The sequence below is a fragment of the Bos grunniens genome, chromosome 7 (assembly GCF_055505025.1).
Source record: "Bos grunniens cultivar Pamir isolate PY7600 chromosome 7, Bosgru_T2T1.0, whole genome shotgun sequence".
NCBI lineage: Eukaryota > Metazoa > Chordata > Mammalia > Artiodactyla > Bovidae > Bos > Bos grunniens.
Genome location: NC_141171.1, coordinates 47,291,463 through 47,318,848, shown reverse-complemented (window position 1 = coordinate 47,318,848; position 27,386 = coordinate 47,291,463). Strand labels below are relative to the sequence as shown.

Below are 27,386 nucleotides of genomic sequence, written 5' to 3'. Positions count from 1 at the left end.
AACAACATTTGCTTTAATTCCCATATTATTTCCTTAAACATAATGAGTTTAATTATTGTACTCAGTAATTAACATTATAATTATTGGAAGCTGGTAATTTTTTGATGTAAATTTAGGAATATGGTTTAAGTAATTTAACATGCTGATTCCCATCATGATGTTTTTAAAATTGTCAGTTAACACCTAGACAAATTTAATTCAACATGTTCTCCATTCTAGTTACAAAGAAATTGTTAGGTATACTTTAGATTGGGCTTCCCTGGTGGCACTAAATGTAAACAACCTGCCGATGTAGGAGACACAAGAGACGCAGGTTCCATCCCTGGGTCAGCCCACTCCAATATTCTTGCCTGGAGAACCCCATAGACAGAGGAGCTTGGTGGGCTACATCCATAGGGCGCAGAGTCGGACATGACTGCAGTGACTTAGCACAGCACAGCATACTTCCTATCAGGGATTCACAACTTTGGAATGATGAACGTTTAGGGCCAGATAATTCTTTGCCCTGGGGTATGTTCTATGTCCGGTATGATGTTTAGCAGTAGCCCTGGCCTCTGCCCACTATGTTCCAACAGCGTCTGTGTAGCAGTGACGACCAAAAACATTTCTAGACACTGCCAAGTGTTTCCTGGGGGACAAAATTATTCCTGGTGAGAACCACTGCTGTGGATAAATGACCAATGCCTAAGAGAGAATCTCTTTAGATGATTCGAACACAGCAAAACTTCCCCTCTTCCCCATAGGTTTGAATCCCAAATCTGTTACGTCCTCCCTATGTGATCTTGAGTGAATTCACCTAATCAAACTGTGCCTTTGTTTTCTCTTCTGGAAAATTGGAATGACAATATATATTCCAACTGCTATTATACTCCATCGTATATCATTCATCCTTTTCTCTACTTATGGGTACTGTGGATGTTAATTTTTCATTATTACAAACAAGCAAACATCTAAAGTCACATATTTAAAGAAAGATAATTTTCTCAAAATTATAAAAGTATTTGCAAACATTACACAGATAAAATTAACTGATCCTCCAAAAAAACCCAAGGGAAATACTAAAAAATATACTATAGAAGGTCATACATTATTAATCTTCTTTTCTGAAACATACCCTATCCAGGGAATGAAAGACAGATCTACTAGCAGACAATATTAAATATTCATTTCTTCATGTGGATATCCTCCCACCAGTCACAGCCCAGAGAAAAGCCACTCTTCACCCAGCCTTATCACTTCTGTTAATATTTAGTCAGCATTTCCAATAAAGTTAGCTTTTTCAGATGAAAAGCTTTTACGTAGGTCCTACATAGCTGTCCACAGAGTATTAAAATCTGACTCCTTCCATTCTCGTAAATTTTTGGGTCTTGTACCAAATTGAAGATATGAGAGATGCAGAATTCTAAGGTTAAATAGCTAGATAATACTAATTCAGACTGGAATATTCTTCACAGAGTGTGTGGGGGCAAGCCTAAGGGTCAGAGGAAGAAGCATTCTAGAGAGACAAAGACAAATGTTTTCCACAGGAACCCTCCTTCTGGCTGCTCTGATTTCACCTGGTAAGTCAAAATTACTGTCTTAGAATCCTGGCTGACTTTTAAAAATTGATTCCAAGGATAGATTCGAAAGTCATTAACATTACAACCACAACAGAAACTTGTATATTTGGTTATTAACAGTGGAATAGGAAGCAAAGCTTAAACAGAGACACCAACGCAGAGAACGAACATACGGACACCAAGAGGGTAATGGCAGGGTGGGATGAATTGGGAGATTGAGAATGACATATATCTACTACCATGTATAAGACAGAAATCGAATGAGAACCTACCGTACTGCACAGGGGAAAAGCAGCTTTGTCTGTGTGTAGGACACACACTGTTAACTTTAGAAACGCATTCCAATAAACACTAGGTGCTGACATGCATCATTTGATTCTGCTTATACGAGGTAACTAGAACAGTCAACTTCATAGAAGGCATACTGGCGGATGCTGTCGGGGGTGGGGGGCAGTGAGGGGAGTGGGGAATTGTTGTTTACTGGGGACAGAGTTTCCATTTAGGAAGGTGAACAAGTTGGAAGTTGGATGATGAAGAGTTGCACAACAATATGAATGTACTTCGTGCCACTGAAATGCACAGTTAGATATGGTTAACACAGTCTGTTTTATGTTATGTGACTTTTACCACAATAAAAAAAAAATTTTTTTTTAAAGCAGAAAAGGAAGAATACACAAGGTCAAGAGTGGTTATCAATGACTTCCACCTGAATGTTCTATTTCTTTAATGAGAGAAGCAGAAAAGAAAAAACAATCTTAGTTTGGAATTAATTGGAACAAAATTAGAAAATAAAGTTTGTATGAGAATCTGATTTAGAAAACCCCTGACACAAAAATTGGTATGGATTAGGATAAGGGGACGGAGAAGGCGATGGCACCCACTCCAGTACTCTTGCCTGGAAAATCCCATGGATGGAGAAGCCTGATGGGCTGCAGTCCACGGGGTCGCGAAGAGTCGGACACGACTGGGCGACTTCACTTTCACTTTTCACTTTCATGCATCGGAGAAGGAAATGGCAACCCACTCCAGTGTTCTTGCCTGGAGAATCCCAGGGATGGGGAGCCTGGTGGGCTGCCGTCTATGGGGTCGCACAGAGTTGGACACGACTGAAGTGACTTAGCAGCAGCAGCAGCAGGACAAGGGGAACACTCCCCTGTCATAGCAAAAGAGCAAATGAATACACTAATAAACTAATATATGCCTCAATTCTGAAGGATAAATATTAGGGCCAAAGTGACTTGAAGCTTGGTCCAAAGGCATAATATACCTTTTAGAGGTATATTCAAGAATATGCTTAATGGTCATATTCTGTAGCTTCTTTTCATAACACATATATTAATGAATAGCAAAATACCTTTAAATATAACCAACAACCAAATTAGCAGATTCCTGCTTTTGCTTCCATTTTTGTTAGTTTGCTTTGAAGTAAAACGATGAGTTTCTTAATGCAACTCTCCGTTAATATAAATAATTAGAAATCCAGGAAACAATTTAAAGGAATATTTATCAAGTGCTTACTCTAATAACGAGAAGTTGCACGGAAAGTTTGCACAAAATACATGAAGACAGCCAGCCCCCTCCCTCCATGTTTTACGGCTTCTCAATTTTTCAAGTAATTGTTATTACTCACTTCCTCACCTTCTCTTCACACTCTGCTCTAGGCTAAATTAGTTTGACATGTTCTTATTTCTAAGAATCTCCTCTTCTATGTCAGTGGATATGAAAGAGATCCATTTAGTGTTAAATACACTTTGCTAACTCATAGTTTGTTTTTCCTTCAATTCAAACATCTTGGATCAAGACTAAAAATAAAGAACATTTCAAAGTTACTCTAGAATCATTTCTTTGAGCCATGTTGTTCAATTATTTTGTTTAACCTAAACATAGAGGGCCCCACGCCAAGTCATAAGCAAAGAAAAATTTTAAAGCACCATCTACAACATTGTTCGGCGGATAATATAAAACAAATAATAACAATAAAGGTGAGTGCTTGTAAATAAACTTACAAATACTCTACACGTCAGAAAACAAACTTCCACGGCCAGGGAAAAAAGGGCCATTTTACAGCTGAATCAGGAGTTAAAGGCAGGCCACCCCATAAACTACAGAAAAAATCAGAGAAAAAGTATAATGAAAAGAATTTTTGAATCTGCTGGGAGACATGAGGGTAATGGATATTGGGAATACGTGGTCAGGAAACCTGCTTCTCATGTTTTTCCTTTTCAGCACTGGCTGGACCATGGGCTATTATATGTGCTGGCAAGTCTTCCAATGAGATCAGGACATGTGATGGCCATGGCTGTGGCCAGTACACGGCTCAGAGGTAATGGGGTTTCACACACACACTCTTTCAGCTCAACCTCTTTGCTCAGTGTCCTCGCTGTAAGTTTCCACAAGTGCTCACCATCCTTTCCCTTCTGACGGCAGGAAAATTCAGAGGCAAAACCAGTTGCATTACCATGTCTGGAGCAACTTCCAAGAACAGGGCTTCAGATGTGGGCTCTGAATTGAGAACAGAGCACTGAATAAGGACCACAGAGAGGAGAGCTATGTTTTCTCTCTCAATGTTTTCATATGTTGACTCATCTCACCTGGCTTTTCCAAAGTGAAAACCAAACTTTACCATCCCATTTTATAGAAGAGGAACTTGAACTGGGGCACCAAACGGCTGAGGGACCTGCCAAACACAGTGAAGGTGGTTGAAGGCTGGGGAACTAGGATTCAGGCTTTTAGCTCTTGTTGCCAGCAGACTGTGGTGTTACTGACCCAGGCTTTGGGAGGTAAATACCAAAGGCTGGCCCTAAGCAGGTAATCTCTTCCAGACAGTGAGGGACATACTATGAATGTTCAACAATTCCCAGTACTACTTAGGGAGTGCCACTTTCTGATGAAATAGCAACATGTCCAACTGCATTTGGAGAGGGAAATGGCAACCCACTCCAGTACTCTTGCCTGGAAAATCCCATGGACAGGGGAGCCTGGTGGGCTACAGTCAATGGGGTCACAATGAGTCAGACACGACTGAGTGTGTATAGCACACGCACCAACTGCATTACCAATCACCACTCTAATCACAGAACTCTCACTCACACAGATACTATTCACAAAGCAACCTCACATACATGGAATAGGGCTGAGAAATGGGACACAGGGGGAAATGGCCCCTGAATTGCCAAAACTCAGGCTCAATCAGTCCATAAACCCTACAGTTTGTGCACTTGACTCATTCAATAACTTACTGGCTCCTCACGTGGAACCTGCTCTATGTTGCTATACACATAATGCTAACAATCCTGGTGAATCTGACTTTCAGGAGGCCTATTAGAAGGAGAAGAGCCTGGTAAGAGCAGGAAGAGTGAGGACTGTTAGAGACAACCTCAGGAAACCTTACAACCTGGGATCGTTTTCCATTTGTGCCCCACAGAGTTTAATAAATGCAGGAGCTATCAGTCACCATATTAAAATGTCATACACAATAAATGATGCGTATGGATCACTGAGAGAAAAAAAAGACTATGATTCTTCTTATAAAATAGGTTCCCATAAAAAGTCAACTCTTTTCTAAGTGGTCTTACAGATGTAAAGATTCAGGTATCTATAACATTTACTTACATTGATTGCCTCATCTCCCCCAGATGCCATATATTAATAATGGCTAACATTTTTTTTAAACACTTCTTGTGTACCAAATACTATCTTACATGCTTTAACCTTTACAACATGATTATGAATACCTGCGGAGAGGGAGGTGAAAACTGACTAAACAGAGTGAGGAAACCTGGGACATCCCAACATTTTTGATACCCTGGACTGGGAACAGTGGGTTAACCCCTGTTCCTGGGCAATAAAATTCCCAGGGCAGTTCTTCAGTCTGTTCATTCTTATTTATATCCTAGAAATCAGAAGCTTCACCAGGGTGTAGATGTCTTGTGCTCAGATGGCTCTGCTGTTTACGCACCTTTCACCGGAAAGATCATGGGCCAGGAGAAACCTTATAAAAACAAAAATGCCATCAATAATGGTGTTCGGATCTCTGGAGGAGGTAAGAAGTGGTGTATGTACCTGGGGCATATAGTGGAGATCTCTGATGCTTATTTCATGTGTATTCTATACAGAGAAGTTGCATTCTTCTTTCAAAGGAACAAAACCTAGGAACTAAAGGACAAGGGTACTGTACTAAAACAGCCCACACATTTTCCAAGATGTTTCACCACTTTCCCTACAGTCATCTTTTTTATACATACACTCCCCACCTAGCTCTATACCTGACTGGGGCACTTTCCTCCTGAGGTCCACATGGCTTTGCTTAATATTCTCCAAGCAAAATCACTTTGAGCAATATTAGCTATAATGAATGGATGCTTTCATTTACCAGTTCCACAACTGGAAAATGTTGGCATTTCTGCAAGAGTTTATGTGAACTGTTTTCAAATGTTCAGCTGTACATGTGTCTAGTGGTCAAAGTAAAGTCCAAAGCTGTAAAGAACAATATTGCATAGGAACCTGGAACATTAGGTCCGTGAATCAAGGTACATTGGATGTGGTCAAGCAGGAGATGGCAAGATTGAACATAAACATTTTAGGAATCAGTGACGGGAATGGTCAGATTTAATTCAGATGACCATTATACCTATTACTGTGGGCAAGAACCACTTAGAAGAAATGGAGTAGCCCTCATAGTCAGAAAGAGTCTGAAATGCAGTACTTGGGTGTAATCTCAAAAACAACAGAATGGTCTCAGTTGATTTCCAAGACAAACCATTCAACATCACACTAATCCAAGTCTATGCCCCAACCACTGATGCTGAAGAAGGTGAAGTTCATCAGTTCTATGAAGACTGACAAGACCTTCTAGAACTAACACCAAAAAAAAGATGTCCTTTTCATCACAGAGCACTGGAATGCAAAAGTAGGAAGTCAAGAGATACCTGGAATAACAGGCAAGTTTGGCCTTGGAGTACAAAATGAAGCAGAGCAAAGGCTAACAGAATATTGTCAAGAGAATGCACTGGTCATAGCAAATTCCCTTTTCCAACAACTCAAGAGACAGCTCTACACATGGACATTACTAGGTAGTCAATACGAAAATCTGATTACGTTCTTTGCAGCCAAAGATGAAGAAGTGCTATACCATCAGCAAAAACGAGACCTGGAGCTGACTGTGGCTCAGATCATGAACTCCTTATTGCAAAATTCAGGCTTAAATTGAAGCAAGTAGGGAAAACCAGTAGGCCATTCAGACATGATCTAAAGCAAATCCCTGATGATTATACAGTGGAAGTGACAAATAGATTCAAGGGATGAGATCTGGAGACAGAATGCCTGAAGAACTATGGACTGAGGTTTATAACACTATATAGGAGGCAGTGACAAAAACAATCCCAAACAAACAGAAATGCAAGAAGGCAAAGTGGTTGTCTAAGGAGGCCTTACAAATAGCTGAGAAGAGAAGTGAAAAGCAAAGGAGAAAGGCAAAGATAATCTCAACTGAGTTCACAGTTCAGAGAATAGAAAGGATAAGAAGGCCTTCTTAAATGAATAATGCCAGGAAATAGAGGAAAATAGAGAAATAGAGGAAAAATAAAATGGGTAAGACTAAAGATCTCTTCAAAAAAAAAGGAGATATCAAGGGAACATTTCATGCAAGAATGGGTCGTGATAAAAGACAGAAACAGTAAGCAAAACCAGAAGAGATTAAGAAGAGGTGGCAAGAATACACAGAAGAACTAAACAAGAAAGGTCTTGATGACCCAGATAATCACGATGATATGGTCACTCACCTAGAGGCAGACATCTTGGAGTATGAAGTCAAGTGGGCTTTACGAAGCATTACTAAAAACAAAGCTAGTGGAGGTGACAGACTTCCAGCTGAGCTATTTAAAATCCTAAAAGATGATGCTGTTAAAGTGCTGCACTCAACATGTCAGCAAATTTAGAAAACTCAACAGTGGCCACAGGACTGGAAAAGATCAGCGTTCGTTCCAGTCCCAAAGAAGGACAATGCCAAAGATCGTTTACACTGCTGTACAGTTGCACTCATTTCACATGCTAGCAAGGTTATGCTTAAAATCCTTCAAGCTAGGCTTCAGCAATACATGAACCAAGAACTTTCAGGTGTACAAGCTGGGTTTTGAAGAGGCAGAGGAACCAGGGATCAAATTGCAAACATTTGTTGTATCATGGAGCAAGAAAGTGAGTTTCAGAAAAACATCTGCTTTATTGACTAGGCTAAAGTCTTTGACTGTGTGGCTCACAATGAACTGTGGAAAATTTTTAAAGAGATGGGAATAATAGACCACCTTACCTGCCTCCTGAGAAAGCTGTATGTGGGTCAGGAAGAAACAGTTAGAACTGGATATGGAACAACTGACTGGTTCAAAATTGAGAAAGAAGTATGACAAGGCTATGTATTGTCACCCTGCTAATTTAACTTATATGCAGAGTATATTATGTGAAATGCCAGGCTGGATGAATCACAAGCTGAAATCAAGACTGCTGGGAGAAATATCAACAACCTCAGGTATGCAGATGACACCACCCTTATGGCAGAAAGTGAAGAGGAACTGAAGAGCCTCTTGATGAAAGTGAAAGAGGAGAGTGAAAAAACTGGCTTAAAACTCAACATTCAAAAAACTAAGATCATGGCATCCAGTGCCATCACTTCATGGCAAAGAGATGGGGAAAAGCTGTAAACAGTGACAGATTTTAATTTTCTTGGGCTCCAAAATCACTGTGGATGGTGACTGCAGCCATAAAGTTAAAAAAACACTTGTTCCTTGAAGGAAAATGAGACAAACCTAGACAGTGTATTAAAAAGCAGAGATACCACTTTGCCAACAAAGGTCCATATAGTCAAAGCTATGGCTTTTCCAGTAGTCATGTAGAGATGTGATAGTTGGACCATAAAGAAGGCTGAGTGCTGAAGAATTGATGCTTTTGAACTGTGGTGCTGGAGAACTCTTTAGAGTCTCCTGGATTGAAAGGAGATCAAATCCTGAAGGTAATCAACTCGGAATATTTATTGGAAGGACTGATGCTGAAGCTGAAGCTCCAATACTTTTGCCACCAGAAGCGAAGAGCCGACTCAATGGAAAAGATCCTGATGCTGGGAAAGATTGAAGGCAAAAGGAGAAGAGGGTGACAGAGGATGAGATGGTTAGATAGCATCACCAATTTAATGGACATGAATTTAAGCAAACTCTGGGAGATAGTGGAGGACAGAAGGGCCTGGTGTGCTACAGTCCAAAGGGTCACAAAGAGTGGGACACGACTTAGCAACTGAACAAAAACAACATTTTCAAAAGCTCTATGTTCTAGGTAAAGTCAGGTCTCCTGGTACTTCAGGTCCTAGGCTTCTTATTTGGTGTTTTAAATCTATTGCAATAGAACATACATACAGCAAAGTGCACAAAGCAAAAATGGCTGGCTCAATGAATTTTCACAAAGTAAGCACACCAGGGCAACCTGCTGATTACACTATTTCAAGAAAAAGTACAACAGCAGCAGCCCAGAGACCCCTTGTACTACCTTTTAGGGTTTTTTTTTTTTTGCCTAGTTTTTGAAAATGATTTAAATAGAATTAAACAGCATGCACTCTTTTGAGTGGGGGCCTTCTTTTATTACCATGATGTTTGTAAGATTCATTCATGTTTGTGAGGTTCATTCATCATTATTTACCTATAGTATCCATTGCATGCATGTGTGTTTATTTATTTAATCATGCTCTAAATGGACATTTGGGCAGTATCCAGTTTCAGGCAATTAGGAAAATGCTACTATGAACTTTCTAGTACATGTCTTTTCATGAACATAAATTTGCATGCCTGCTGGGGGTGGGTTTAGTGACACTCCTCTCACCAAGGCCATGAGAAACACTTTGCTAAGGAGCCCAAGTCTTTAAGGAGCGATCTGGAGGCTATCTTCTCTAGGCTTGAAATAAGAGAAACCACTGCCATTGAAAGGACTCCACTGAGCAGTCAAGGTTGGCATGGCTACCCAATGGGGAGCAGAGGTCAAACAGTCATCAGATGCATCAGAATCAAGGATCTATGGCACTGTCTGCTTAATCACGGTGACCTAGAACCAAATACATGGGCAGTGTACTAAAACTTTATTTGATTTGTATAAAAGGAAACACTCTAGGTCTGATGAACAAAAAATTCTGACCTCGATCAATTCTGGGTCTGAAAATCTTCTCCCAGCGCTATCAACTGATTCCCAGACTTGAGTCAGTTTACAGTCCAGGGGCTCTCTTGAATGAAAGGGAGGCTGAGCCTTTCTAAGGAAGGGCTGTCACAAAAGCCAAAAATTTATACTATAAGCCTTACTTTATAGCTGTTCTCAAAGGGACTTGCTCTAGCCTTTTAGCAGGATGACTGCACACTGGAGATGAAGACACTTAAAGCTGACACTAATTCCTAAAGACACAAAAGGCCACTGCGGTCCCTGATCAGGGCTTATGCAGTCAGGTGATCAAGACAGTTTTTCGCTAGGGTCCATCTTACAAGTGGACCAAGTGCATCCACATGACCCCCTTGTAGTAACTTCCCCAGTCCAGAACGCATAGCTGGAATCAATATACTCAGCAACTGGCAGACGCTAGAGGAGTGGAGTTGCTGGGTCACTTGGTAGATGTATCTGCAGCCTTAGCAGATACTGCCACCTGGCTTCCCAAAGTGGTGCTATTCATTCACACTCCCATGAGGAGTGTGTGAAAATTCCAGTTGCTCCATACACAATACTTAGTGTTATCTGCTTTTCTCATTTCAGTCATTCTCATGAGTGTGTAATGGTATCTCCTTTAACTTTAATCTGCATTTCATATTTATTGATATTTTTCATATTTATTGATAACATCAATACTGTCTTTTGTGAAGTGCCTCTTCACATATTTTGCAAAATGCCCAGTGTTTTAGAGGTATGTGGGAGCTTTTTGTGTATTTTGGACATAAATTCTTTGCCAAATATGTATTATAACTATCTTCTCCCATCTTCTGGGCTCCTTTTTTAACTTTTCAAATGTTGTTTTTTAATAAACCAAAATTATTATTTTTAATGCAGTCCAATTTAGTAGTATCCTCCTTTACTGTTAGCACATTTTTATTACCTGTTTAAGACACATTTGCCCATCCTGAAACCCTAAAGATATTCACCCTAGGCTTTTGTCCACAAGCTTTATTGCTTGACCTTTCATATTTAGATTTATAATCCATCTGGAATTGGCTTTTCTGTAAGGAATGAGAAGAATCAAATCCTTCTCCCATATAGATAACTGACTCCATACCATTAACTTGCCAATACCGTTTTCTCCTCACTGCACAAAAGTATCTTGTCATAAATCAAGGTCTGCATATATGTGGGTCTGTTTATGGTCTTTCTACGGTGTTTCGTTGGTCAGTTGGTTAATCTTCCAGCAGTACTGCACTGTCTTAATTATCTTAGCTATAAAATACACCTTGATCTCTTAATAGTATAAATCTTCCAACTTTGCTCTTTTTTTCAGATTGCCTTGGCAAGTCCTGGGTTATCTGAATTTCCAAATAAATTACAGAAGCAGTTTGTCAATCTCCACCAAAAATCTTGCTGGGTCTTGGATTGGGTTTGCATTGACTATACAGATCAAACTGAGAAGAATTGATGTCTTAGAAGTAATGGATCTTCCAATCAATGAGCATGTTATATCTTCCATTTATTTAGGTCTTCTTGCACTGCTATACTGGAGAAGGCAATGGCACCCCACTCCAGTACTCTTGCCTGGAAAATCCCATGGATGGAGGAGCCTGGTAGCCTGCAGTCCATGGGGTAGCAGAGGGTCGGACATGACTGAGCGACTTCACTTTCACTTTTTGCTTTCATGCGCTGGAGAAGGAAATGGCACCCCACTCCAGAGTTCTTGCCTGGAGACTCCCAGGGACGGGGAGCCTGGTGGCTGCCGTCTCTGGGGTCGCGCAGAGTCGGACACGACTGAAGCGACTTGGCAGCAGCAGCAGCACCCTTGGACATATTCTGTTTAACTTATGTATATAAGATGTAGCTTACGGATTTCACTTAGATTTTCTGCAGCAGTACTGTCCACCAATAGTATAATAAAAGCCACATATGTAATCTTAATTTTCCGGCATCCACATTAAGTAAAAAGAAACTATAACTTAATTTTAATATTTTAAGATCTCCAAATTATTATCATTTCAAAATGCAATTAATATGAAATTAGTAATGTTTAACTTTGGAGGGGCTACTGTCTTCAAAATCCAATGTGTATCTTATAAAGTGCATCTAATTCAAATTAGCTACATTTCAAGTGTTGACTAGTCAGTGGATGGCAGCTACTGTGCTGGACAGGATGCTCCTATAGCCCTGCCTATGCTTTCTGTCCACCCGACCGGTTTGCACTGACACCAAATGTGTTGGAGTCTTCTACTACTGCTGGGTTTCTATTTCTCCTTGTATCTCCTGTAATCTCTCCTTTATAGGATTTTTGTGTTATATAATGATTTCTGTGTTATTTAGTGCCTGGATAGTTTTAACTATTTTATCTTCGTTGGATTTAGCATTATAATTGTCATTCTTTGTCTGGCTTCAATGCTTTTTGGCCTGAAGGTAACAAGATCATAACCCTTGCTTTCCCTTTCCTTCCATTTGCAAGGTAAATCTTTCCCAGCCTTGAATTTTTATACCTTTTCAGTGACTGTCTAATTGTATACAGCACAGACTTTCATTTTGCTTTTCAAGCCAATATGAAAATCTTTTTAATACATGAATTAACATTTATAGATACAACTCATATATTTGGTCCCGGCACTGTTATTATTTTATAATTATGGTATTACAATGGTATTATTTCTATTTCTCTGACAGGTCTTTTTTTCTTCTGGTATTTAGAAAGCTTTGTATTCTTGTGCCTGTTATTATTTCTACTTTGCTTTGTTTTTAAAAGTGTTTTATCAGAATCTGTCTTGAAGTTGACATTGTTCTGGGTCAATGTTTTCAGCTAGCTGGTGTTTCTCAGCTATTCGTCAATGCCTTTTTAAAGTGATTTGAGTCTATTCTTCCTTCAGCATCTTGTAATTTTAGTCTTCATTTCTGATATGATTGTGTCATTTTCTTCTGTTCGCTCATTGAGTTCAATCAATCATCCTTTCTTTTTTTTCATTTCTGCTCTTTAAAGAAAACTTCTGATTCAAGGCTACTAAAACCTAGATAATGAATAATTTTACTTCTTTTCTTTCAGGTTTCTGCATTAAAATGTTCTACATCAAGCCAATTAAATATAAAGGTTCTATCAAGAAGGGAGAAAAACTGGGCACTCTGCTGCCCTTGCAAAAAGTTTACCCTGGAATACAATCCCACATACATATTGAAAACTGTGACTTGAGTGATCCTACTGTCTACCTATAGATGGAGGACAAGCCGATCTTCTAAAAAGACAGCCATCTTCTTAAAATCTAGGCACCTATCCTGCTTTTCAACAAATTTGTGCTCAAATAGAAACATGATGAATGAAAGAGAGAAAAAAGCATTTTGATTTCAACTCATTGCCACTTTGATGTTTTGAAGGTCAGTTCATTTCTCAGGTCTGATCTGTAACCTATGGGATCAGGGATGTGTTTTTTCTAAAAGATTTCTCAGTTCTAAATAAATAGGAGAAACAAACATACAAATTCAAACTGGTGCCAACAGCAATGTTGACATTTCTAAAACTAGCTTTCTGCTTGAAAATATTAAAAAAAACCTTAAGTGTTTTTAGGGCACAAGATTAGTGTTGTACAATGCTAGACACATAAAAGTTCATAAATACCAAGTGAATAAACTCAAGGCTTCTTTTGAGTTGAGGCAGTAAAGAATTTCAGGAATACCCTTAGGTTTTGGTATTGGTATACCCAATTGCTGAAATACCCAAAGTGGTTGGAGGGTGAAGGGTTTACACGGATAAGACAGAATTTGCCAGTCTTTACAGCCATACATTCCCACACTCGATGTAAGTTGTCGATCTTCCAGGTAATCAATGATAGCAGTCCAAGGTACTGTGGGACACTGATTTCAGAAAGTCTACATTACAAAGAATACTAAAAAGAGAAAGAGATCTACCCCGACCTGAAGTATCTCATGCAACTGAGTCCGTCAGCCTCATCGAGCCATATGCCCGTAACAGCTACTTATTTTTACACATCATTGTATATCCTTATGACTCTTTCCTGGTTATGCTGACGACGAGTATAAAAGGGAAATAAGACCATACGACTATTCAAAGGACCAGAAATAATACGGCTCTGTAGATCTTAGTCGGTCACTAAGAAATGAGTGAGGTGAACTCCTCCTTCTGGAAACTTTCATGAATTTTTGCTTAAACTCTTTGGAATGTAGAAAACTCCAGTAGAATGACTCCACTCCTAGTGTAGCTATGATATTGGAAATGTAGTCAACTTAACTTTTTTACTAAAGAGAAGGGGCTGCTTTGGTATACTAGCACCTGTGTACAAGAATGCTCATAATATTACTATTTGTCATAGCAAAACCCGGAACAACTCAAATGCCTGTCAATAGTCAGATGGACAAACTGTGGTTTCAGTACAGAATGGAATATTATACAGCAGTTGTAATAAATGAACCTCAGCTAAACATAACAAAATAGATGAATCATTAAAAAAGCTCAAAAGGGCATATAGCATGATACTGTTTTATAAAGTCAAAACAACTAAAGCCAAAACAGAATTTTTAGGAACACATGTATATGTGATAAAAACATATAAAAAGGAAATCGAGCAAATAATAAACACTAGTTATCTCAGGACTGGATAGGGAAGGACCACATAGAAAAATTTAAGTTACTATCAATGCTGTAGTTTTACGGTTGGGAGGTGACTTCACGGGTATTTATCATTATGAATAAGATGTTATAGAGGCAACGGGACTCGGGTGGGTATCCAGGAAGAAGACTCACTGACGGCTCTCAGATAGTTTAGTCTATAAAACACCATCAGTACTTTCTCATATCCAGTTAGATACTATTCTCTACTGTGTCATAACATCTTATACAAGGCTAGCAAATTAAGACTTTAAGTTTTGGTTAAAAAGAAGAAAACTGCAACAGCGGCAGTGTCTGGTTTGATCATCTACCTTATTCATCTCCCTAGTGCCAAGTAATTTTAGGTCACTCCCAAAGATTACATTTTTCTTCAAAAGACAAAGCCTGTGCTCCCATTGAGATCACAAAAAAGGAAACAGCATACAGATTTCAAAGGCAATTTTAGAAGGAGCTCTAAAATGTTTGAACAATGACATATACATTTAGTCTTCTAAATAATCAACCTTCTGAAGTGACTGTTTTAGAAACCACACTCATTACCCAGAACAGACGGCTTCTCCAAAGAAGAGCAAAAATGCTGCTTTCTGCCTCGCCTCCCACAGGCACTCTCATATCTGTTGAACATAAATGCAAACTTTAGACTAAAGGACTTCTTTCCTCAGAATCACTAGAATATAGCGCCCTCTAGTGCACTGTATCAGAAGGTTGTTTTGTTTTCTTAATTTCCTTTTCCTTTAGGTTTGAGTGTTAAAATGTTCAGTCTAAAGTACTGCACAGGTTCAAACGACAGGGAGGTAACAGCACTGAGTAACTTAATTTTCTTTATTGAAGGTGATTATAACATATACTTAAAATTTTGGTTTCAGATATTAGCTTAAATGACTATAAAATCCATCTTTATTTAGAAAATGTTTTGAGTTTTCTGAAAGAAAGTAATTTAATGAAAGAACAAGGTAAGTGGTCAATTTAAGAGGCCATAGCTGGACAGGGAGGAATCACTACATTTTTGTGACAACATTTATCACACTCAGGGCATATTAACATTAACATATGACTTTAAAATCTGCCTAGAATATGTACAAATGCGCTCTGACTAGAGGGTGCACGGCAATTTTAAGGAACTGAAAGAGGATGAGAACAGAAGGGGCAAAGGGCACCTGTGGGAGGAGACAAGGTCAAAGAAGCAGGGAGAAGCCAGAAGCCAGAACCTGTGGGGTCTTATGGGTCATTTTAAGGATACATATTCATCTTAAAGGCAATAAATCGTAGCCATTAAAGTATAATTATAAAGTATAAAGTATAAACAATAATTAAAGTGTTTTGGCTGTGTTACTAATTAAACAACCACTTCTGCAAAGGATCTGGCATAGTTTCAGATACATAGTAAATATATCCAGTAAATGCTGATTCCCTCACAAACACCCTCTAAAAAATTTACTTTTTATCTCAGTAGTGTGTTTAACCAATTACACAGTATCTTTATAAAATGAATTAGCATTATTTAATGTTAATCTAATGCCCATTTTCTCCCAAGTTAATACAACAAAGTAGAATTCGAAATGCACTAGAAATTACAAGTTATTTACTGAATCATAACATGATCTTATATACTGCTAAAAAATAGAGTTCAATTAAGCCAGCCTCTGTATCTCTACTTTGAGTGTACTCTTAGTTTCTAATACTAAATATTTTGTAAAGTATATTAATACCAAGATGAAACAGAAACAATTAACAATATAAAATTGTAAGTGACATAATTTAAGGGATCCAAAATTCAATATTACAAATTTATTTAGCAAGTCAAAATATGCCTTCAAGGAAGGCTGAGGAACTTATCTACAAACTGATTATCTGGAGAAGGCACCCCACCCCAGTACTCTAGCCTGGAAAATCCCAAGGACGGAGGAGCCTGGTAGGGGGCAGTCCATGGGGTCGCGAAGAGTCGGACACAACTGAGCGACTTCACTTTCACTTTTCACTTTCATGCATTGGAGAAGGAAATGGCAACCCACTCCAGTGTTCTTGCCTGGAGAATCCCAGGGACGGGGGAGCCTGGTGAGCTACCGTCAATGGGGTCGCACAGAGTAGGCCGCAACTAAAGCAACTTAGCAGCAGCAGCAGCTATCAACTATCTAACCCACCATACAGTGTCTGTGCTCTATTTATGATTTCTGTCTTTTCAAATCTCTCATAGTTTCTCAAATGCTTCTGCTATAATCCATTAAGGTAGTTTGTAAACAATACAAGATTTCACCTAACACATTTCAGCAACGCATCTTAAAATTTACATTTGCATAGAGAGAAAGAAGCTAATCTTATAGATTAAAAAAAAAAAAGTTAAGAATCTTTGGTTCAGTAGTCAATTACCAGAGAGGCATGACATCAGGAAACCATATTCTTCCCAGGTATTTGGAGACTTCAGTGTGAATTTCATCTAGGCTATAAACATCATCAGGTATCAAAACTTCCTCCATGATAGAGAGGTGGGTTAGCTTTCTCCCACACAGTCTTACAAACTCAATGAATGCACTGCAGCTAACTTCACATTCACTGAGGCCCAAGGCTGTCAAGTTTTTACAGTGTTCAGCAATACAAATAAGTTCAGTATCAATGACCTGAATACCATTAGCACATACAACTAACTCTGTTAGTCGGGGACAGTTAAGACCTAGCCGTCCTAGAATCTCTTTGCTTACTGACCGACCAAAATAAAGATGAGTAACAGGGGTTTCTTCTTTGAAGAACGTCTCCATTTCCTCTTCATATAGAAAGAAGTACATAACAACATTCACTCCAGGGGAGTGTTTAATAAGTGCATCCCAACTTTGTCTTTTAATAGAATGAAATTCAATTTGTCCAGCATTTTCACTCACAACATCTATTCGAAGATGCTCAAGGTTAACATGAGTCTCGTTTGAAAGTGCCAGGAGAAGTTTGTCACTTAGCATGTAATAATTCAATGCCAGTTCTCTAAGACCTTGACAATGGTCAGCTACACAAAGGATTCCTGCAGGAAATGGGGACAAATCTTTAAACACAAAGAGTATGGATACTAACACAACATTTTGTGAATTTAAATTTGTATCAGTTATTCATTATTTCCTAGAATAGACATCTAATGATTTCTGAGATGGATGCTGATATATATATATATATAAAATTTGCATGCAAATCTGTATTTGTATGTGTGTATGTGTGCATATATATATATATAATATAAATAATTATGTGAATATGTGTACTTAGTCCTGTCTGACTCTTTTGCAACCCCATGGTCTGTAGACCTCCAGGCACCTCGGTCCATGGAAATTTCCAGACAAGAATTCTGGAGTGGATTGCCATTTCCTTCTCCAGAGGATCTTCCCCATTCAGGGATTGAACTTGTATCTCTTCCGTCTCCTGCATTGGCAGGCAGATTCTTCACCACTGCACCAACCGAAAAGCCCCATATATATAATTATACATACAATAAAAAATATATATATAAGTAAGATACTCTTAGGAGAAGCAATTTAAACTATATTTAGCTTACATCAATACACTGAGTTCTTTTGAAAGAAAGATTGATGAATTATATCTCATAAGCATGTAGTGTTCAACAGGAAATTGTATTACTACTATTACTATAATAAAACATCATATGAGCTTAAAAATAAAACCTACCGTTAGATGAAACATGAGGACAGCTACTCATTTTTAGGCATCTTAGAGTACCACTATTATTGGCCACAAGAATGCTCAAAGAAGGATCATCCACTGGCGTGTCTTCAATTTTGATTGATGACAATGATTTTGAGTTAACAAAAAGAACTGTAAGTGCTGACACAAAATGAGACTAGCATGGCAATAAGAAAAAATTATAAAACATTATTTTAAAATCTACAGCTGCAATAATTTCATCAAAACTATTTATTAATATATCAACATATGCTTATAATAGCATAATAAAAGTGATCAACATATTACTGCTTTTCATAGTGCCATTAGCCAGGAGAAATAGCAAAGTGCAGTTTTATTACTTTTATCATTGCTAAATGGAATAGTGAGAGAGGAAGAAGTCTCAAAGATTTCATAAACACATCTTCCAATTGTTTTCAATCTTAAGGATTTATTTTTCAACATTAAAAGGATATAATCTTATGTATTTCCTAGAATAGAGGTTGGCAAGTTATGGTCCACTGGCCAAGTCCACTCCACTTTATCGTACGGCTCATGAGTTAAGTATGAAAAGTGTTAGTCACTCATTCATGTCTGACTCTTTGAGATCCCATGGACTATAGCCCACAAGGTTCCTCTGATCATGGAATTCTCCAGGCAAGAATACTGGAATGGGTTGCCATTCCCTTCTCCAGGGGATCTTCTGGACCCAGGGATCACACCCAGGTCTCCCGCATTGCAGGTAGATTCTTTATCATCTAAGCCACTGCATGGTTTTTATATTTTCAAATAATTCAAAGAAAATTTTTAAAGAGGAGTACTTTGTGATATGCAAAACTTAAGTGAAGCTCTTTCAGTGTCCCTAATTAAAGTCTGACCATAGAAGAGCACTGTGGGACTCATTTATGTACTGCTCTTCTTTCACACTACAGTGCGAGAAGTGAGCAGAGCGATAGGCCCCACAAAGCCTGAAATTTACTATCTGGACTGAGTCAACACCCTAGTCTAGGATAAATAAATTCTTATCTGTTTTATTCATTCGTGTATTTCTAGCACCTAAAATAGTATCTGGTACATAGTAAAAGTCAATATTTACTGTTGATGAATCAATGATGTCATATTCTTCAGAGACTTTTTTTTCTAGCAAATTATCTAAACAAAGATACATTTTGAAAACTTTCTGTTTTGAAGACTGACAAAAAAAGTTTAGTTACAGTTTGACTTCATAATGGGTGGAGTTTCAGAACTTTTCAGGTCATTTTTTGACACAGAAAGTCTAGAAAACAAAATCTATGCACATTTTTTCCTTTTCATAATCAACTTGGATTCTATCAAAGGCTCTACTGTCCCTAACAGAATGACCAAATGGGTTATACATCATAATTCCTTTACAAGAAATCAATGGTTTATACAAGTGTAAACTGAGTTACACACATTCTCAAATGGTGGACAGCTGAACCTCTACTAAACTTTGCTGTTGTTGTCCAGTCGTGCACGACTCTTTGTGACCCCATGGACTGCAGCACACCAGGCCTCCCTGTCCTTCACCATCTCCCAAAGTTTGCCCAAGTTTGTGTCCACTGCATCAGTGATGCCATTCAGCCATCTCATTCTCTCTCCTCTTCTCCTTCTACCCTCAATCTTTCCCAGCATCAGGGACTTCAATGAGTCAGATGTTCTCATCAGCTCAGTTCAGTCGCTCAGTCATGTCCACCTCTTTCCAACCCCATGGACTCCAGCATGCCAGGCTTCCCTGTCCATCACCGACTCCCAGAACTTGTTCAAACTCATGTCTGTCAAGTCAGTGATGCCATCCAACCATCTCACCCTCTGTCATCCCCTTATCCTCCTGCCTTCAATCTTTCTCAGCATCAGGGTCTTTTCCAAGGAGTCAGTTCTTTGCATCAGATGGCCAAAGTATTGGAGTTTCAGCTTCAGCATCAGTCCTTCCAATGAATACTCATGACTGATTTCCCTTAGGATTGACTGGTTCCATCTCCTTGCAGTTCAAGGGACTCTCAAGTCTTCTCCAACACCACAATTCAAAAGCATCACTTCTTTGGGACTCAGCTTTCTTTATAGTCCAACTCTCACACCCATATATGACTACTGGAAAAACCATAACTTTGACTAGAAGGACATTTTGCTGGCAAAGTAATATCTCTGCTTTTTAATACACTGTCTAGGTTGATCACAGATTTCCTTCCAAGGAGCAAGCATCTTTTAATTTCATAGCTTCAGTCACCATCTGCAGTGATTTTGGAGCCCAAGAAAATAAAGTCTGGCACTGTTTCCATCGTTTTCCCATCTATTTGCCATGAAGTGATGGGACCGGATGCCATGATCTTAATATTTTGAATGTTAAGTTTTAAGCCAGCTTTTTCACTCTCCTCTTTCACTTTCATCAAAAGGCTCTTTAGTTCCTTTACTTTCTGCCATAATGGTGGTATCATCTGCATATCTGAGGTTATTGATGTTTCTCCCGGCAATCTTGATTCCAGTTTGCGCTTCATCCAAGCTGGCATTTCTCATGATGTACTCTGCATATAAGTTAAAAAGCAAGGTGACAATACACAGCCTTGACATACTCCTTCCCCAATCTGGAACCAGTCTGTTGTTTCATGTCCAGTTCTAACTGCTGCTTCTTGAGCTGCAAACAGATTTCTCAGGAGGCAGGTAAAGTGGTCTAGTATTCCCATCTCTTGAAGAATTTCCCAGTTTGTTGTGATCTACACAGTCAAAGGCTTTGGTGTAATCCATAAAGCAGAAGTAGATGTTTTTCTGGAATTCTCTTGCCTTTTCTCCAAAATACTGGAGCTTCAGCTTCAGCATCAGTCCTTCCAATGAGAATTCAGGATTGATTTTCCTCAAGATTGACTGGTTTTATCTCCTTTCTGTCCAAGGGACTTTTAGGAATCTTCTCCAGCACCACAGTTTGAAGGCATCATCTCTTCGGTGCTCTGCCTTCTTCATGGTCCATCTCTCACAACCATACATGACCACTGGGAAGACCACTACACAGACCTCTGTCAGCAGAGTGATGTCTCTGCTTTTCAACACACTGTCTAGGTTTGTCATAGCTTTCCTGCCAAGAAGCAATCATCATCTTCTGCAGTCTCCATCCACAGTGATTTTAGAGCCCAAGAAGAGGAAATCTGACACTACTCCCACCTTTTCCCCTTCTCTTTGCCATGAAGTAATGGGGCCAGATGCCATGATCTTAGTTTTTTAATATTTAGTTTTAAGCCAGCTCCTTCCTCTCCTCCTTCATCCTCATCAAGACGTTTTTTAGTTCCTCTTTGCTTTCTGCCATTAGACTGGTATCATCCTCATATCTAACATTGTGGAGGTTACTCCCTTCTATCTTGATTCCAGCTTGTAACTCATCCAGACCATCATTTCTTATGATATGCTCAGCATATAGGTTAAACAAACAGGGTGACAGCACACAACGCTGTTGTATTCCTTTCTCAATCCTGAGCCAATCAGTTGTTCTATACAGGATTCTAACTGTTGCTTCTTGACCTGCATACAGGATTCTCAGGAGATAGGTAAGATGGTCTGGTATTCCTATCTCTTTTAAGAGCTTTCCACAATTTATTATGATCCACACAGTCAAAGGCTTTGGAGTAGTCGATGAAACAGAGGTAGATGTTTTCCTGGAATTCCCTGGCTTTCTCTATAATCCACTGAATGTTGGCAATTTGATCTCTGGTTCCTCTTCCTTTTCTAAAGCCAGCTTGGACATCTGGAAGTTCTTGGTTCTCAAAATGCTGAAGCCTAGCTTGCAGGATTTTAGCATGACCTTACTAGCACGGGAGATGAGTGCAACTATCTGATGTTCAGCACATTCTTTAGTACTACCCTTCTTGGGAATTGGGATGAGGATTGATTTTTTCCAGTCCTGTGGCCACTGCTGGGTCTTCCAGATTTGCTGACATATTAAATGCAACACCTTGATGGCATCGTCCTTCAGGGTTTTGAATAGTTCTACTTAACTTTATGGTGCCAAAAATTATTAGAGGAAAAGAAACAGTTCACTCTTTTTCCTTAAGAAATGTAAGGTTTATTTCACTTTTAATCAACTTACATAGGACTCTTTCAGTCCTGAAGGACACACTTAAGCATTAGAGTACATATTTCATTATAGTAACAATGTATTATTGCTTTTTTTTAAAAGAGGACCATTTTCAAAGTCTTTATTGAATTTATTACAATACTGCTTCTGTTTTTATGTTTTTGGTTTTTTGGCCACAAGGCATACGGGATCTTAGCTCCCCAATCAGGGATTGAATCACATCCCCTGCACTGGAAGGAAAGTCTTAACCACTGAACCGCCATGGAAGTCTCTAGGTCAGTACTTCTCAGGCAGATCAACATTCTGTATCCATACATCACTTTCCGTCAATCTGCAAATCAAAGAACTGAGGCACAGAGACATCCACAACTTTGCCAGAAGCCACAGAGCTCATTTTGTGTGGAGGCGTGGCTTAGAATGAAGCGTCTGGTAACTGCCTCAGCTAACCCAGAAGCTGGCCCTGGAAGCTGATGTGCAGCAGAGAGACAGCCCAGAATCTAAGAATTTCAGGCTAATCTGCTTCCCTATCTCATAAACAAAAATAACTATTTAGAAGTAGTAAGTTTTCATCTGATTACTTGAATCCCCAAGTGACCCATTTTCTTTCAGCATACCTCTTAAAAAGATTAACAGGCTAGCAGAAATGCATTCTAAAAGAGAGCCATGACCCAGTTAATGAGAAAGGAGATGCTGCTATTCCTCCATCCACTTCTACAGGAAGGTTTCCATTAGTCAGTTTTACTGATGACCAGAGTTTAGTGCTTATTACATATGAGGCACTATTCTAATTCTGGGTTTATTATGGTAAATAAGCAAAAGAGAATCCCCACCCTCAAGGAGCTGATGTCTTCTGTTTCAGGAGGAGAAGAGTAAACATTAAATAAATAAGGTGATTTCAAGTTCTGATGAATGATGTAAAGAAAATAAAACACTGCAGAGAGTAACTAGAGGAGGGGTGTTGTTTCAGCAAAATGGGTCAAGGAGGGCCTCTCTGAGGACACGGCATTCAAGTCAAAGCCGAATGAAGAGAAGGCAGTCATTAATTTCTGTGGCAGAGACTGCTGGTGGCTTCATAAGAACCATCATCCTTTCTTCTTTGGTAATCTGGTTCTAATTTTTAGCTGGGCATATTGCCACCCAGCTAAAAGACTTCCCTTGCTTCCCAGAGATGTGCTGTGGCCACAGAGCTAAGCTGCCCAGTAAGAAGCCCTGTGTGGTACTTATGGCTAGCCTTGTACACCTTGAAAGGGAGAGGGCACACTCTTCCCCCCCATTTATTCCCTCCAGCGGTCTAGAACAAGGACATGATGGCTGGAGCACAGAAAGCCATCTTGGGAAATGAAAATGAAGACAACACCGTGGAGAGAAAGGAAGCGCCTAGGCGGAATGTGGGTTCCACAGTCCTAGTGGACAGCAGTCCACAGCTAGGGACTGCGGCGCCTATGGATTTCTTTAGTGTAAGAGAAATAAACCTCAGGCATGTTTTCAAGCCACTGTTACTTTGGAATTTCTACTGCAAGGATGCCAACATTATCCTAACCAGTATAGTACATTTAGTTAAAGATTACACTGTTCCACCTCCAATGGAGCAACGACAGAATTCAGGAAAGATACCCACTATTGGCCCTACACACTCTACACTCAATGTACCTATGTAAACTGGCACTTGGAAATTCTAAATACAACACCTAGATTTTATATTAATGCCATCTGCTGTGACACAATTATTAAAATTACAAAATAGATCTAAAGAATGAAATCATGCATTAGATATCTCATCAAAAATATCTAATGTGTATCTAAGTGCTAGTCAACAAAAACCTGCTTTAAGTAATTATTTGAATGCAAGTAAGGTTGTGATCTATTTTTAGGAAAAGAATTATGTTTGACTGAATGCATGCTCAGTTGCTTCGTCGTGTCTGATTCTGCAGCTCCAGGGACTGTAGCCCTCCAGGCTCTTCTGTCCATGGAATTTTTCAGGCAAGAATACTGGAGTGGGTTGCCATTTCTTTTTCCAGGGAATCTTCCCAACCCAGGGATCAAACTTGCATCTCTTGCATCTCCTGCACTGGCAGGGAAGTTCTTTACCACTAGCACCACCTGGGAAGCCCTGTGTGTGTCTAGTTCAATAATATTTAAGAATTGTAGTCAATCTCACAAAAAAAATCATCTTTACCTTGGACATATTCAGAAAACTTGGCTTGGCCGTTGAAATCAAGCCCAAAGTCTGGATAGAACAATTTACCAGCTGCGAAAGTATACCACAGGCAGCTTCTGCTGACTCAGTACTACTATCAACCTACAGAGACAATTAAAAATCTTAATTTCATGAATGTAACATTAGAAGGTTACTGGCAATATAATTATTTAACAGAATTCAATACTCAACTACAAAACTGTACTTATCCCTTCAAACTATAAATGAGTATTTTTTCTCTAATATACACTATATTCGACAAAAAAGGAAAAGCAGAGATGATGACAAATGAACTTTCTAAGCACTTTATACTTTCGAATCTTGTAACATTACCTGAATTTTATTAAAATTATTAATGGCATCTACATGAAGGAAGCTGAAGTTTATTCAATTGTAGCTCAAGTACTACAGCTAAATCTATGCAAGTAACAACAAAGAAACAGGAAATAGATTGGGATAAGAATTCTGAAATATTCATTGACTGTTTCAGTATAATGATCTAACACAAATACTAACAAAACTTAAGTCATCGCTTTTATGTACTGCTTATTTTTCTTACCTTAAAGCTGACATACTGGAGATGGGCAGCATGCTTTTTAATGATCTGCTGAATGAGATCAGGATGAGTGGAGTTAAAATATGAAGTAGCTGACTGGTTCAGCTCAAATTCAAACTTTCTCCAAAGATCAGGTATGTGGAAAACTTCATTCCATCTCCTACAGACAGAAGATGCCCGGGCTCGATCTATTAAAGGAAGATACTGAAAAATGCGTAACACTACGTGGTGAGGCAAATTCCCCCAATCCAGAAGAGCAGCACGCATGTGAGTCTGGCTGAGAGAAGAATGGCACCCAAGTTTTGGCTGTTTCACTGCAGGTGAAGACTGGAGAACTTTATTCATGAAAGATAAACGGTTCCTCTTCATTCTGTAAACAGTAAACAATGGTAAGTGATCATTTTCCCCACATTCCCATCCTATACTTTGCTTTAATTGTATGGAATAACAACATCAGAAAATGAGAAACAGTTTAAGACAATTTTCACAGGAATCTTTCACTTTCATGCATTGATAGGCACTACTTAGCACTAGACATACAGAGATAAACAGGAGGGAAAAGTCAAAGCGTTAGTCGCTCAGTCATGTTCGACTCGCGGCGACACCATGGACTGTAGCCCACCAGGCTCTTCTTTTCCATGGGATTCCCCAGGCAAGAATACTAGATTGGATAGCCATTCCCCTCTTCAGATAATCTTCCTAACCCACGTTTCCCACACTGCCAGCAGATTCTTTACCATCTGAGCCACCAGAGAAGCCCCAAATAGGAGGGAACTTGTTCTCAAAGAGCTATGGTGAAACAGCAAAATACAGTGATGAATGCCATCACTGAAACTGGGACCAGCTGGTGGAAGTTTAAGGGAATGGCATGTTCTTGAGTCTGTATGTGGGAGGGGGTAGTCGGGGTAAGTTTCCAGGAAGAAAGGTCCAAGGAAGCAGAGCATGTGCCAGGTTTATTCCTAGTCAATTACTGTATTCTCACTAACACAGTGCAATTGTGCTGAGAACTCCAAGCAGGGTGGGGTTGTGGGGATCGTTGGGAGCTAGAAAACATAACTAAAAGCATGGATCTGGGTAAGTCCCAACTCTGTTATTTACCAACCATGTGATTCTGTCTGAGCAAATTAATATAAGCCTCAGCTTCCTCCCCTGAAAAGCAGGGAGAAATGCATTACGTCTCATAAGGTTGTTGAGAGGATTAAAGTAACTCAAGTGCCAGCCCATAGTAAGTGCTCAATAAATGTCGCCCTTGTTGTTAAATCATCTAATGCATTTTCCTGAACAAATTTCATTATGTTGCTTAAGCTGGAGCACAGTTCCAACGAAAAGCCAAATGGCCTGTGACAGTTTTCAGATGACACCCAGGACATGGGAGATCTAGAGAAGCGGGATATGGCAGGGACTGAAGCCACAGCAGCATACTGGGTCCTCACTAGCTGATGTAAACATAGCAAAGGAACGAGCATTCTTTCCCAACAGAAAGAAAGGATGACTCCTATTAGCTGGAGACAAAACTAAGTGCAGACAAAATTCAGGTATAGATATAGCCAAGTATATAGGGTTATCTTGTACATATATTTTACATAAGAATTCAAAGTATTTTAAGTATACAATTTAAAATAGTAATAAGGGTAGTTCTGAATTTTATTTAACTTTGGTTGACTCTTTAACCCTCTTCTCATCCCTGGATGCTAGGTATGTGTATGTGGAAGATTTGGTATCATAACTGAAACATACCTTCAAATCTAATGAAATATTTATTTAATATGTAAATATCCCTGTCTCACGAGTCACTGTCTGATGGGAAACATTTCTTAACCACAACATAGAGATGGATCCCAGAAATAGGAATGACGCATAAAATCACTGAGCAAAATGAAAGGCCATCTTTAGGGTTTGGGAAAGGGAAGGAGGGGTAGGAAAAAACTGTATCTCGAGCACTAGGCAGAAGAGCCAGTGCACATCTTAATCTGACTAAACCAGTTTACGTACGTAACTGAGCAATACCATGTAGAATATGCGCAGCTGCTGACATCAATAATTCAAAGCATGTACTATTTTAAAGGGTTAATTCCCTAAAACGAAATACAACGGTCCAAGGAAAGCAAAGGAATGGACGTCAGACACTCACCTCTGAAGCTGAGCACATTTATTGACATTTTGCTTGTAACTGTTTTATTAGGAAGCCTACAGAATGGAAAGCTAAAATTTTACTAAGGAATTACCAAAAAGTTATTGCTAACATAATCCCTCATTAAAAAAGCAGTGAAGCCAAAAATAAAACAAAGACTTCATCCAAATGCCCAGTTAGAAAACCACCTTGTGATTCTAAATAAAGGAACTGTGCTATATATTAAAACCGCATGTAACAGGGATTAAATGTTAAACCTGTGTATCTGTTAAAAAAAATTAAGTTCCCAATTCACTGACAGAGTCACCAAAAATAACTAAACGATAGTATGTACCAATAATTCTATCAAAAAATAACATCTTAGTTTTCTTTTTCCTCATGTACATCAACTTTCAGAATAGAA

General features: G+C 39.0%; 2 protein-coding genes across 11 annotated transcripts in view; one reads left to right on the top strand and one right to left on the bottom strand.

The window, feature by feature from the left end:
• Positions 1-27,386, bottom strand: part of LOC147369407 (F-box/LRR-repeat protein 21) — a 54,653-nt gene that overhangs the window by 20,689 nt on the left and 6,578 nt on the right. For 3 of the 10 annotated variants that reach the window (XM_086413632.1, XM_086413637.1, XM_086413636.1), the window contains exons 2-3: positions 24,856-25,222; positions 24,276-24,398 (exon numbers count right to left, since the gene is read on the bottom strand). In XM_086413632.1, the coding sequence (XP_086269758.1) occupies positions 24,276-24,398; positions 24,856-25,222 (490 nt within the window). Of the gene's footprint in view, positions 1-15,172; positions 17,372-18,027; positions 18,200-24,275; positions 24,399-24,855; positions 25,223-27,386 lie in introns of those variants that run through there. The other 7 variants (XM_086413630.1, XM_086413628.1, XM_086413631.1 and 4 more) reach the window with 4 other exon arrangements.
• On the top strand, positions 1,316-13,225 carry LECT2 (leukocyte cell derived chemotaxin 2). The gene is made up of 4 exons (XM_086413639.1): positions 1,316-1,559; positions 3,786-3,882; positions 5,456-5,601; positions 12,790-13,225. Exons 1-4 carry the CDS (start codon positions 1,514-1,516, stop codon positions 12,954-12,956), a joined length of 456 nt encoding a protein of 151 aa, XP_086269765.1. The 5' UTR covers positions 1,316-1,513; the 3' UTR covers positions 12,957-13,225.

Bases quoted from the DNA above. Each gene is read 5' to 3' on its own strand.
- LECT2 (XM_086413639.1), top strand. From the start codon at position 1,514: ATGTTTTCCACAGGAACCCTCCTTCTGGCTGCTCTGATTTCACCTG. The intron at 3,883-5,455 runs GTAATGGGGTTT...TTTATATCCTAG, and splicing joins GGCCAGTACACGGCTCAGAG to AAATCAGAAGCTTCACCAGG. The intron at 5,602-12,789 runs GTAAGAAGTGGT...CTTTTCTTTCAG, and splicing joins TGTTCGGATCTCTGGAGGAG to GTTTCTGCATTAAAATGTTC.